The 14,792-nt window shown below is 40.6% G+C and overlaps 1 protein-coding gene across 4 annotated transcripts in view; it reads right to left on the bottom strand.

Annotated features, from left to right (window-relative positions):
* Nucleotides 1-14,792, bottom strand: part of LOC135486682 (uncharacterized) — a 78,797-nt gene that overhangs the window by 59,906 nt on the left and 4,099 nt on the right. For all 4 annotated transcript variants that reach the window (XM_064769691.1, XM_064769690.1, XM_064769693.1 and 1 more), the window contains exon 2: nt 13,974-14,010. In XM_064769691.1, the coding sequence (XP_064625761.1) occupies nt 13,974-13,986 (13 nt within the window). In that variant the 5' untranslated portion in view covers nt 13,987-14,010. The remainder of the gene's footprint in view (nt 1-13,973; nt 14,011-14,792) is intronic.

Genomic DNA, 14,792 nt, shown 5'->3' with positions numbered 1-14,792 from the left:
ACAAACAATATATCAAACAGGCTATTGACCCATTCTTCCAGTGTGTGTATATGGGCCAAACAGCGGTACGTATAGCAACAAAGTGGGAACAAAGTGAGTAAATGATGCAGTTATATCATGACATATCCAAGGATGCTGCTGTCATTGACACTGTTTTATCACCAAGCAGAGAGGAAGCGATACATTACATCAACACCTCAACAACACACCAACAAGAAATGATCCAGCCAGAGGATTGGCCAAGTACATCACTGTCAGGATGCACTTCCGTCATATGACAGTAACTTGTATCTCAGGTTTATTGCTCCTGTGGACTATGTCGGAAGCAGATAAAGATCTGACAGGCCAGGGGGGATGAAGGGAAGGGAAGGGAAACCAACGACCCGCAAAACTGAATAGAAGTCGAAGTCACTGCAAACCAAGCTGACTTCAGCATTGGCTGCGTAAGCAAAGGGATTTTTTCCAGCTTAATAGATCATAGCAGTGTTCAGTGATCCTTAGAGAATTGATGATAAATCTATTTGAGTTAACTTGGCATTGCTGTCAAAGTTTCTGAGGTAATGTTCTTTTGGCGTGACAAACGGAGCCAACAAGTGGAACGAGAGCTGATCATCTGGGTGCGCTTCACATCGATGACAGATGTCTTGAATAACGTGACATGCAATGGTAACCATGATACCCTTAGTCAGAAATGGAGGAGGATAAAATTTCCAGTTTTGATAAAGAACCGGATGCTACAGAAGACCCAGAAGAATTTTCATTCTACAATTCAATCATGACACCCACGCAGGTCCAAGGAAGGGCAGATGAAATGGAAGCAAGGGGTGCCTTGTTCTTAATGGCAATTACTCCATCTCGAAAAATAACGAAATGACCACACTTTCATTATCAATCACATGGGATACTTCAAGACCGATCACGCTAAGAGATTCCAAATGCACAGATGTTCCCCAATCAGCAGAGTACCAAAATACCAAACAACAGCCATCACACTATTTCCAAATGAAGGCTAGACAGATTTGGCGCCAGTTATCTTGCCCATAACTGACAAAACGTCCAGAGCCATGGCAACGGATGATCTTCTCTTTAAAAGATCCAGACTCCAATATTAATGGGCGAAACACGAGAAAATACAAAATGTTTCCAAAAGCAATTTAGAACACTTAGCACCCTTCGATGGCTGTCATCATAAGCATTGAAACATCAACACTAATATAGACAGGTAATATTAACCTTATTTTTCGGTAAAGAAGCCTTGAAATCCAGTGAAAACACCACTTTCTGAGCAGCGATGGACCCTAAGTCAATGTCAGCTAGATATCAGCAGCAGTAAGATTCTGTAAGTCAGGTGCCCCAGTTGGCAGGAAATCCAGAGAATCACATCATTTCCAGAGGCAGGTGAGAATGATTTTGCACTGGTCACCCAATGCCTAATGTAATTTATCATTCATGAGGCGGACAAATTTGGCAAAGCTGTCAAGTTTGTTCAATGTAATCCAGATTTGCTATCGGAGGCTGGTAGCACTGGCAGCAAAAACGTTCTTGTCACTCAATGCATAACAGAATCTGTAACATTGATCCGTAAAATTTGACATTACTGTCCGACCTGCTTATAGTGATTACGGGGCTGGTAATCCAGATTTGACATGACAGGCTAGAAACAATACTATGGTAAACTCTAATGAGTGATCTATGTTACATGTAGAATGGTCGTAAGCCAGGTTTGTTGTCACAGGCTAGTACTAGTACAGCATCACTGGCTGTTAAACCTCTCAGCAGAATCTGCAATAATCACTGTCCATGTCTCTAATACAATCTTTCAATCCAGTCAAATGTGGCACCACTGTCAAACTTGTGTTAGAAGGCCAGGTGGCCAGGCTCGTACCGGTACAGAATCACTGGCACTGGCAGTTACAATGCTCATCGGAACTTGCACTGATCACAACACGTCCCTAAACAGAATATATTAATCCAGTTAAATTTGAAACCACTGTCAAACCTCCTCAGTGGTTAGTGGGTTAGTAAGCCAGACTCAATCCCAGGCCAGAAGTAGTTAGCGTGCCGCCGAGAGTAATGGGGAACTATGAAGTGAAAAGAACCTCATCCAATATGTCGTAATTAGAAAACCCAGGAGAAGATTGCAGAATATCCTATTGATCTTCTGACTGCTTGATGATGAACGCCGATTCTATAACGGGACAGGAGAACGGTTGCCATTCCCGATTACTCCCTGAGCGTACACATCATGCATTACATCATAGCACTGTACTGTATACACACACGTGGAGCGGCATAGTGTTTGAAGTAGCGAGCAGACTAGCCAATGTTACGGCTTTCTGTGTCAACTGGTGGATCCATTATACATGGATATAGATTTCGTAAGTCAGGATAAGTACTATACAGCAGTTAGATATCCCACTCTTTGAATACAAAAACATGGTTTCTTATCGACTACTTATAAATGCTAGAAACGTATTCTCATTTTCTGCTACAATGATGAGACATCTCAACAACACGAACTTAAGACTTTTTATCACTAGGCTGGGAAAATGACCACTAACTGCCAAATTTTTGCAGGAGTTTATCTTGGGGGCTAGAGAAATGGTATCAGTTAGCAAAAAAATCACAAAAACATAATTTTGGATCAGAAAAACCGGAAGAAATTTTTTTCTACGCGATCTGCAGAATTAATTTGGCGCAACAAATCTAAGGTTTCCAGGATGTGGCAAAAATGCACCGACTCCCCCATTGCTTCACATATTTCCTAACAGTTAATTAATTGAGAGAGTGGTAAAATATGTTACAGATATTGGCATCGAGCGACCTTCAATTCCGCTGCGTGAAGCAGTTGTTTCTTCGTAAAACCAAACATACTTGGCAAACACTTGTTCATTTTGATGAAAATGTCAACGAACTGCACAAAATTCGATACAGGCAGAGATTGAATAAGCAGCAAAACATTTGTTATTACTCTTTTTAGATGAGCTGGATGGAGTTTTTTTCATACAATTTGTCGATGCAGCCATGTTATGATGCTTCAACAAGTTAGAATTGCATCCATAATTTACACTTGGAAGGCCATGAGTTTACTCACTCTGGCAAACCTCAGCAACTCCATTGAGATAAGGAGAAGGAAAATAGGGGGATGTTCTTGACTTTGAGGCAGCATTTGATGACTGCTGTCTGGTTTCCATCCCCCACTCTGACCAAGAGGAAGAAACACTGTTCTACCATGGGTAATTATGTTCAATCTTCTTGCAGCTGCTAGCACCACAAAATGTCTTCACTGTTTTTGACAAGTTAATAGAGATGCAACAGATGATTGATCTTCAACTACTCAACAATGCTATCATTGATCTAGGCATTGTCCAATTACGACCAACAGCTTTCTCAGGAGAGTGGCTTCCCCCAAAGAGCCAATAATTGCCGCGATGATTGAGGGACTAAAGAAAGCTACACAAAGATGGACATGATGAACAAGAAGGAACCTACACTGCCGAACTGTGATTGTGAATGCGCAGAAAGACAAGACACAGTTCTTGGCCAGATTAGAGACTACAATTGATTGGTCTTCAAATACCCTCTAATGTTGCTATCATTGGTCAAGGCATTGTCCACTTATGACCAACAGCTTTCTCCGGATAGTGCACGTCTGGCAGTGGCTACCACAGGAAAGCCAATAACGTGTTCAGTGATTGAAGGGCTAAAGAAGGCTGTCCATAGATGGATAAGATGAAAAGACCTGTAGGGGAACTTCCAGTCAAATCTACAACGAATAAGACCACCATCAACCTGTGAGCAAAGCAGATGCGGCCATCCAATTTAGGACTGCTACAAGACATCAGGGCTCCTTCATTACCGGCAAATAGTCTGACTTCATCAAGGACATTGACTGACTTTTAACCAACTACCAAAATTTCCCATTGCCGGGGTCTCCTGCCAATGGTTGGTGAAGAAATGCACGACAGGCCTTTCTATTGTTCCTAAAATATACTCTTTGATTGAATGTATTTCAGAAACAATCCAAGGCCTGCCACAAGAAGATGGACTGCAAATAAAACTTTGACCATACATCACAAAATACGGCCGATTTCTCCCGCCAAGTATTCCTAGCCAAGCCAATCAAGTTAATCTCATGATTTTCCGCACCATTAAACCTACTCAATAATGAGTTCACCTCATCAGGTCACTCAGATGGAAGCAGCCCATCCCTTGATTGTGGTGGAATCTCAAGAGTATCTTGGAAGACTGACCAGGCTACCAAAGGATCACCCAAATCCAACTCATCACAGCTTGCTTCTTCTTCTTCTTCTCCTTCTTCTGCATTTATGCAAGTATCAATTCGTGTATTGTCCCCCCCCCCCCCCCTCCTCAAGGGTACGACACCTTATCACCCTATAACGACATCTTAAGGCTCAAGCATCACCCTTTTTTCACCAATGCTACTTTTTCTTTCGTCAAGACATCACCATCAACAATATATCAGTTGTCACCATTATATAAAGTAACCGGACGAATTTCACTGGGTAAGGGTGTATGTTCGACAAGACATCGACACATTAGCATCCTTATTCTTTCCAGCTTCGCCAAATTTTCACTAAAGGAAAAATAAATACTACTCAAGCATCAGCAAAGATTAGTGGTGATACCTTAACTACCCTTGAGGAGGGGGGTACAAGAAACGAAGAGCTACTTGCATTAACCAAACTTCAGTCCTGTGGCGGAGATGAAGCAGCTTGTCGTTTCGAGGTCCTGCTGTGTTCCGCACAGTTTGTCCCCAACATTGGTGTCTGCAGGTCAGAATTTCTGTTACAAATCTTGATGCAGGCGACAGTTTTGTAGGATGTACGCTACTGGTGTCTGCACTGTTGTCTGGCATTGGCAATCTGCTATCTCAGCTTGCAAAAGATCCATAATGGGCTATGAAGGAAGACAACACCAGGTCATTCGATAGGAAGTGCCCCTTCCCTTGAATGTGCAATGTATAGAGTCGACAAAGAAGAGCAAATACAATCTATGGCATTGGAATGTTACCAAAAACACTCCCTTGATTGCTCAAATGGACCATGAAAATCAAATCTGAATTTTTTCTACGTGATAATTTCCAATTAATCCAATCTCATTGATGTTCATTCATGATTAATCAAATTCTGCTGATTACAGTCACGGACCGATCAGAATCAACCTGGTCCACAATCGCGGAGCAAGACTTTGATGTCAACATATTGACCAAGACACTAAACCATGATGGGCAGAACAAAACGATTGTGGAAGTTCCACAATTGGTAAAAGATACAAAATTTCCTGATTCTGGAACTGAATCAAAGCCTGTTTTGACAGAAAGACTAAGATTCACAAAAATCGTGAAAATCAAAATAGACATTGTGCGTTTTTATTTTTGGAGAAATTTTCGCGATTCCCGAAAATTTGGTGGGTGACAGTACCTCATTGCTCATATCAAGGTCAGGTTGTAGAAACTGAACCAAGGGAATCCAGCCAAGCATGTTTACAGAATCATCAGAGCAGCAACATAGGATATGATTGGGTGCGTAATTATTTGATTATTATTGATCTAATTGAAGGATGATTGATGTGACGTCTGTTAAGCTCACTCCAACAGTCAATCACAAACTCAAATCGTAGTAATTAGTTTGGAATTCTCCTTCAAAAGAAATTTAAGCGCCCCACAAACAAGATATTTTTGGGGCTGTATCTTGCAACGAATTGTTGAGCCCTGCAACGAGCCATCAACATCAGACCCACCGATAACTGGTTTTAGCCACAGATGAGCAATTCTTTAGCTCATCACAAAAGTTCACAGCGGCCCAAAGTTTTTTGTTTACGGGCACTTTTCTGTGGAATTTGGTGAAGGTGACCGGCAGCTGCCAGCTTGGTATGGTAACGCCCCTAATTACTCTGTTGGCCCTTCAGTCTAGTATTTTTCCTGGCTGCACACCAATCCCAACGATGCGTTTCAAACTATACTAAGAGATGTTTCTTTTTGATCTGGAGAAGAGAAGGTTAAAGAAAGAATCGAATATTCTACAAATATAACATACATCTTAGCAGTTCATGTTTACCTACTGATGTAACAGTCTATTCTGGTCTAATGTAACACCCATTTAAAAAACATGTCGTAAATCGTCTGCTGTATTTCGGGTAAACAGCTCGAACACTAATCTTACCATTACCTTGCCGATAGCTTAGTTCGGTGAACCTACATGTTAGCAACAATGTCGGCTAGTTTTTAATTCACAACACAACCACGTAGGTGAAATCATACCATACTCCCTTAAGAGTTAACGCAGAGGAAGATGGAAGATGGTACTTTTTCAAGAGAAGAAGAAGGAACGTCCAGATGAGATCTAGGGTTTTTAACGCTCACTTTTCATTTCACCGGATTACAATTAGACCTATGTGTGATAGGAGAAAGAGTGAAGACCATAACTTACCATTTATTCAAGTCAAGAAGATCTTAGAAGATGAAAGCTCAACTTTTCCTCTGTTGCACTTGGCATAACAGACGTGGACTTATTTCAATAATGAGGAAGCAATGAAGATTATTATAACACATGGGTTGCATCCAAGAAAACTATACAAGTGTGGTTTGAAGAGGAACAGTGTTGAAACCACATGGATGGCAGGAGGCCAGGGAATTTACCAGTTAGTGGAGCAACAGGTAGCACAACATTGGGATGCCAGGGTTATGTAGTCACCACAACCACAACAAGACTAACCTCCCCCTAAGCAGTCAGAGAAAATGCCCATTTCCTTTTTTCGGAGAAGTTCCTCCAATTAGTGGCACACACACACCCCAGGGCGCCCCCATCTGTATCGGCACCTGCTTGCAACTATCCTGATTTCAATTTTTTACTTCTTTCTGACCAACACTAAAGCTCCTGTAGGGTTTAGATGACTCTAAAGAGGCAATTATCCTTGAGAAGTATACAACCACCAGTTGCCCAGGGCGATTCCATCCAGAAATACTGCAGTAAAAGCAGCGTAGAAAGGAATTTCATGTATTTCCTAATGACCAACCCAAGATGCGGGGATAATTGTACATATGAAAACCAGATTCCTTAAACATGTAAAATGAGGTCCGAATCATTCTAGAGCCTATCAAGATTACCTGAATATTTCTACAATCTCCTGAACCAAATGCATGGAAGAGATGATGGAACCTCAGTAATTATTCATTCTAAAGATCCATTCACGTTAAGACTTTAATACCAGACATAACAAGCACAACATACAACAGGAATGGCAGATACCAAGGTTCGCAACTTGAGGCACCCTGCTTTATATCAAGGAAGAAACAACTCAATACATTGAAGTGAGTTGTGACAAGATAGCTCTTTATTTCATTTTCCTGACATCGTATTACTGACATAACACCACAACTTACAACAGGTATGGAAGTTACCAGCTTTCTAACTTACCCTGCATTATATCAACGTTTTTTAACTCACTTGTGGCCCCAGTTACTGTAACTCTTCAATCAACATATTCAGCAACCTTTTCACCAAGAGCATATAACTTACAACTTTGGATCGCTGGAAACAACCAGTGATCGGGCATTTTACACTATCCCAACAACCCCGTCCTGATTTCAGCATCATCCTACAACGATCGCAAGCACGCACCAATAGTAGTTGTTCCAACTGTTCTAAGATGGCCCCACTCTCTATGTTAAAGCCATTCAATCAATCAGCCTTATCCAACCATCATCGCTTGTTTATTTCACATTATCCAGGATCATTCATTTTATTTACCATAATTCTATCTTGGAAGTGACAGGTTTTAGATTTAAACGTGTGAAGTTGTATTGGTTGAACACAAATCATTTTCTTAGATTGTTTGGAATAATGATTTGCAAAATTAAGTGTTGTCAATCTTCATGATAAAATCATCTCACTGTTCTTTTAAAACAACACGCAAAGTTGAGCGATATTGTATCAACATACCGTGCGTAATATCGCAACTTTCTAATGAGAATTAACATCATGACAGAAATGGCTATGTAACACACAGCGTGGCGAAACAATATCGCAAAACGTAACTTGATATTCATATTATCAAGAATTAATGATGACTTGTCTGATTGAGTCTTGATGCTATGTATTCAATAGCTTCAATATCATTTCTGACCTGAATTTCTGTTTTAAGAAAGAAGAGCTCGCATTAGAAAATAATTCCTGCTAACAACTTCATCTCCAAGGAAACGCGCAAATAGAGTAGCCATGTTATATGAGATAAGTAGCAGACACTTGATCGCAGTGTCTACTTGACCTTCGTATGACACCACCACGACAGGAAGACAAGATAATAAGATGACACAAAACCAAGACACTGACAGGATCTGAGACTCCATTTCAAACATTTACTGTATGGGGCTACGGACCTCGCTTCTGCCTCAGTTTACCTTCTCCAGGTTGTGCGTGGTCTGCGCCCCTGCTTCTTTTTCCCTGGGGGATGCCAGCTCAATGAGTGACATGTGATACTCTTCAGCCTCTGCAGAATGAGGCCACTCAAGTTCCACACCCCAATTTCCATTCGTTCCAGACCAGTTCTTTTCCACAGATCTTTGGACTCCCAGGGTATTTGAAGGATGTTTCTCACAGCCACTGATCTCACTAACATCAGCCATGGCAAACAGAAAGACCAATTGGATCGATACGTTTGATCTTGCTTTCTATTGACTTAGTGTCTAGGGCTGACCCTTGGGATACTGCAGTCAGATGCAGGAATCAGTAATCCTCTGCTGAGATGACATCGAATTAGAAAGTCATTGGGCGGTCAACATCACAGTGGTCAAGGGATTTTTCGTTCTGTTTTAAGGTCAGGTAGCTGGAAGCTTGTTAATGACGCCCATGTCTTTCAATGGAATTAGTGTCCAATCCTACAGAGCCAAACTAATTCTGAGCAGAAGACAGATGATGTCTTCATTTAAAAGAACAGCTGCCACATCAAGTGTCAGAGCAACCTACATTGTACATAGAAATCCCATCAACTCATTCAATAAAACCCCATGTTTGAAATATTCATGATGTTTGCTTGTAAACATTACATCATGTATGCAACCCTATCAATCGCTCGCATTGGTTTGAACAAATTTGATAAACAGATTCAACATCATGATTTAACTTTGATTTACTGGCATATATGGTGAGAGCACAGAGTGGCTGGGGAGACAAAAGTTCATATTGGTTTAAAAGCTGCATCACACTTTTGAAGCGAGTTTGATAAGCATAGTTTCGGGTAATGGTGGTCATGTCTGCACTAGATCAGCCCTGACTATTAAGAGGATGTGGGTTTAAATTTTAACCTATCAATGTTACATTATACAGCCTCAGGTATCACTTTTATCAGCCAACTCTGAAGTGCTTCGAGCAAAGACTCACATTTTAAGTCAAATTTCATGACAATTGTGCAAAAGTTAACAGCAGTATGGGATGTTACATCTTAACACACAATCACAAGGATCTGAAATCGCAAAGTCTCAAATACATGCAGGGGAGTTAAAGATATTGCTGATCATCAAAGTGGAATAGCTTTATTGGTGGAAGATGGGAAAACCCATACAAAGTCAAAGATGAGATAATGTCATCATTTCATTTGCCTATTCCTGGTGAAGTTTGGTTGAAAAGGGTGAAACATAAGCTATTCCATGAGTGCATGAAATAACGCATTCCATGCACGTATCAAACTCTCTTCACAGGTGCTGTTGCTCATTGCATACCAAACAGCATTACGAAGTGTTCAAAATATTAAAAAAACTTGGCGGTTTAGATTGCAACAAGTGTGCAATCAATAGAAAGCTTCTATGGATTGTGATGAAAGTGCAGTGGGAAAGTGAAGTGCATGTACTGGGTGTTTCAAAATATATTGGACACTTTTAGATTCAGGATGCCTCAATCAAACCTACATGTAGATGCAAAGGTTTACCAACCACTAGACGCAGTGATAGTATACTTTGGTGGTGTCCAAGAGTGTTCATTTGCGGTAACATTCCAAATCAAACCAGACTCCAAAATGATGATATTACTATGATGGGGGGAGGGGGGGGGGCAGTAGGGTTGGGATGGGTCGGTCAGGTTACCGAAAACAAGACATTTACTTTGTTTGGCCTTAGATTTTGAACTGTTAAAATGTTAAGTAGTACTTGATATGAAAATCCATACAGTTGTAGCGTGATAGTAACATTGAATTATGAAAAATCAATTTTTGGGCACTTTTCAACAAAGCCACAGGCATAGCCCAAGAGAAAATACAAGTGCAAAAGCCAAAAAAAATATCAAAATCAGTCATCCTCCTCAAAGATGTGAAATGCATGTATCCTGCTAAACATCTACAGCATGTTAACACCAACAGATGTCTGTTTAACTTTATAATTTTTTCACACCAGCTGCATGATGTTGTCTGTAGATAAAACTCCAGATCTCGGCATCCAATAATCAAATTCATGCCATTTACATGAAAAGCTTCGGTTACAACAAGTACATGTACGTATGTTATTAACATTTCTTACAAGATGTAGTAGTAAACATAAAATGGATGAAATGACTTAGATCAAACCAATGAATATAGGAAATACTAAAAGACTATTCTAGGGAGGGTGTCTAAATATCTTGCATCATGATGGGCCCAAAAGAATCTCACCCTGATAATAAAACCATAACTCGCTATATAATGACTTTATCAAGGTTGTTAGAGAACGACATTGTTTCCTTAGGACATGAATGGACAATGGCGTGACTCATCTTCCCCCAGGCACTTCATGGTGCCGGTCCAGCTGGCCATCCAGCCTGCAGGGCACTTGACGTAAGACTTGATTGGATTTAATGACCCAGACGGGTGGCTGATTCGAGGCTTGTGGCACCGGCCAGATGACACAAAACTGATGGAGAGTCTGACGAATTCCCAGGATGGTAATTTGATGACTGGGGATTTCTGACTGGGAGTGCGATGGCATTGTTGTGGGGGAGGTGGGGGTGGGAAGTGGATTAATGGGGTGAAGAGTGAGAGTATACAACAATTACTTGCTAAATTAGGGAAGAAGTGTGGCAGAACAATGGTATGCTCCAGGGGTATGCTCTGCAAATCCAAGTGACAAATAGTGCTCAATGATAGGTGTTTTGACGATACACTCAAATTGAAGGATTGAAGGAGGCACTCAGGAAAGGCCAGCTTCAAAACCGGGGACGAGAAGGTCAAGCCCCTAGCATAGGTAAAGTATATTGATTGTGATGATCAATGGGATACAAGAGGGACACTTTTTATAACCAGGACAGAATGAAATATTTGTTAAGAGTTGGTCAATGGACGTCTGATCAGGAAGCATCTGGGACTTTTCAAATCTAATCCAGGAGTTGGATCATAACGCTAACATTAGAAGTCTCAGAGGATGGGATGACCGAGTGCAGATTACGATACTGACCCGTTTGGTGTGTCAAGGGACTAGTCATCTCACCAAGAATAGACTGGTTTGATGTAAGGGACAAATAGGAAGCAGAATCAAATCAGGATTATCCCCAAATCCCTCAATCAGGTGACACACAACATACCCAAGGGAGCAAGACTTAGCGTGGACCCTCTGATGCCGTGATGATGCCCTTGGCAATGTTCGTTCTAACAAAGCAATCAGAGAATTCTGTGCCATAGTGATAAGTGCCTGGCTCATAATCAAGAGGATGCGTAGTACTGGGTTTGACTCTCACAAGAATAATTGCTTTTCGTCCCAGTGTCCTTGAGCAAGACACTTACCTTAAAAAGATTCATGTTTCAAATGAGACATAAAACCAAGGTTCCTTGTACCTGTACAGTGGTGCTTATGCAAGTACGAGCAAAAGACCCTGCTGACATTAGCTAGCGCTGGATGCCGACATAATCTAGCGAAGGGTGCTGACATAAGCTAGCGCTTGATGCTGACATAAGCTAGCACTGGATGCTGACAGAAGCTAGCGATGGATGCTGACAGCAGCCAGCTACAATGGATGGAATCCTCTCACAAGCTTCACTCCATTACTCATTACTGCAGCACCAGACTCCCTAACGAATCCAGCATGTACACATAGCACATCAAATTCAAGTAACATTTGTATAAAGCGTTGCTGAAGGTTTGAATGAAGAATGATTGGACGACAAACTTGCCAAGCATGTCAATTAGTCCGGTCGATACAGTCGCAATCAGCGTGAATAATCAGACAAATTTTCCAGACAGTTTGTCACATCACAGCAGCAGTATATGACGTGATTTGAAATAAGGAAGTTTAGTGGAAAGAAATCAAGGTAGCTGTCATAGATCAAGTATGGGAGCAATGATTTTGTCCAATTACAATTTTTTTCAACAAGTAACTCTGCCGTTTGGGCCTGTCACACATTAATAATCTCAATCAATATCAAGACTTGGTCTTCTTGGTCCTTGGCAAAAGACTGTATGATCCAACATGTTAGATATTGAGCTCGAAGATCCCGTCAATCGTTAACACTTGGCTAATACGCCCATCAAGTTCCTGCCCTGTCTCATCCGATTTATCCGCTATAGACTCTGCGAGTTGAGCAATTGATCTCAGATAATACTCTCCAAGAGGGTTTTTAACGATTCTCAAGAGCGTTGACCAAATGTAAAACTGCTGTGGTGATGGAATAAGATTAGATTAGACTCATCAAACACCAGGTCAAATGGGTTGTCATTGTCACTGTGGACACGATATTGTATTTTGTGAAAGGACCCAGTCGGAGATTTACAAGCGTCTTTTGTGAAACAGTGTCAGTTGTACACCAGGCTGCCTGTCATTAGAGAAGACGTAGGCTTCTATCACATGGAAAAACACAGCATAAAGAAAGCCAGAAACAAATGCTGAAATGTATCATTTTGCATGGTAACTATGACCTTGTATAGATCAAAACAGGTCCAGGAGCAGAAAATGTCGGATAATATCCTGGTCAATATCGTTTCTCTTTGAATGGACTGCTCAAGTGGTCAGGTCAATACTCCAATAGACTGCCAATTGCTAACTAACACATGATTAGAAAAGATCAAGAGACTCTGCATGTTATCAAAGAGACCATGCAAACACTTCATATTAATAGTCACACGCTGGGCCAGCAATGACATGAATGAATGTTCAAGAGAGTTTGGACATCATTTACTGATGATATTCAGGGTTGCACAGCATTCAAATGAGCAATGGCAAATGTAACGAATAGAATACTGTCGGTTGACAGAATTGCAGGCTTTCTCTTGCTGTTAAAGAAAGTTTTCTTACTACAAAAAGTATCTTATGTAAGCTAGAGCAGTATAAATATCACTTTGTGGTCAAGGACACGCCTAGGGATAAACAACTTCCTTCAAGCCATCTTCCCCACAGCCACTCATCTATTCAGTGTCGTACTATTTGTTAACTGTGGCTGCTGGACTTGCACTCTTCCCAATGAAAATATTTTCTGTGTTTAATTGTTATTTTCTGTGCAGGATAACTGATATTCTAGATTCAATCAAGTTCATAGCTCTAGCGGTTAAGAAACGTGCCACTGTTTTTGAAACAGGAGACGACGACGAGCGGCAACGACAACGACGAGCGGCGATGACGACGACGGACACTGCGGTGTTGTATAGACTCCCCTATGGTGAGCCAACAAGACTGCTTCAATAATTACTAGCACACCGATATGACCATTGGACAACTATAGTGTTGCCAAGATCCAAATTGAACCTTTGAATGACACCTAACAACCAAGTGCATAATATCTTTACTTTATTGAAAATAGAAATGGTATTGGATTGGTGAGGCTAGAGCATTTCACTTTCTTCAGACATCTCTGCAAAATAAACATCATGATATCATGATATCAAGTGCTACGAATTTATGTACTTGCATTACAAGCATTCAATCCATCAGCAAAGTAATTTATGTCTAGGCAAGTGAACAGCACCAGGTTCGTTAATGAATACTAATTTATGTGATACTTACATGTACTTGGCATTATTATTCACCGGAGTCTCATATCCTGCAATAACACAAGAGATGCAATTAGTCAACACAAAATGAACCGGGATCGGCAAAATACAACAATGTGCATTTTCTTGCTGATGGTTTGTGGCAAAAATCATTACCTCAGCCGGAGACTGCTTTGGTATCAGATAGATCATCATAGTTCACAAAAGACCCCTCAGAAAATGAAGGGTTTTAAAACAATGTTGCATACCATCAAAGTTTCATCTGGATGTACAACTGAATTAGATAACATTTTCTAATTGCACAAGGTACTAAATCCATATTTTAACATTGCCATTGTGTAGACAATATACAGATACTATACATACCAAGTTGCATGCATGAAAACTGCACTATGGCATTGTGTAAAACTGCATTTCTATTTTCCTGACCCACGTACTTTACGAACACTCACAGTGTACCCCTTAGATAAAACTGCCCGACTAACCACAATGTTGACACAATACCGTCCCAACCAGAGCAATTCCCACTGGCACATCACTGATAGCAACTAACAGTTTGATGACAATATAAAACTGTTAGTTGACAATAATCATTATGATGACTATTACTACGGGTGCCATTTCAACTGCAAAATTACACTGCTCATCAATATCGCACCCAAAGTCAATAAAACCTGGTATCAAAAAAGTTTTTTTCCAGCAAATTGCCGTTAACTGAAAATGATTTGTGTATGGTGGTATTATGACTCAGACCAACTGAGATAATGTTAATCTTTTGTGTTTTCATAAGAAGAAAAATTCTTCAGTTTGCATTATTACCATATTCTTTTAT

Source organism: Lineus longissimus, chromosome 4 (assembly GCF_910592395.1).
Source record: "Lineus longissimus chromosome 4, tnLinLong1.2, whole genome shotgun sequence".
Classification (NCBI taxonomy): Eukaryota; Metazoa; Nemertea; class Pilidiophora; order Heteronemertea; family Lineidae; genus Lineus; species Lineus longissimus.
Note: the sequence above shows the minus strand (reverse complement) of the source record. Positions and strands in the feature narration are given on the sequence as shown.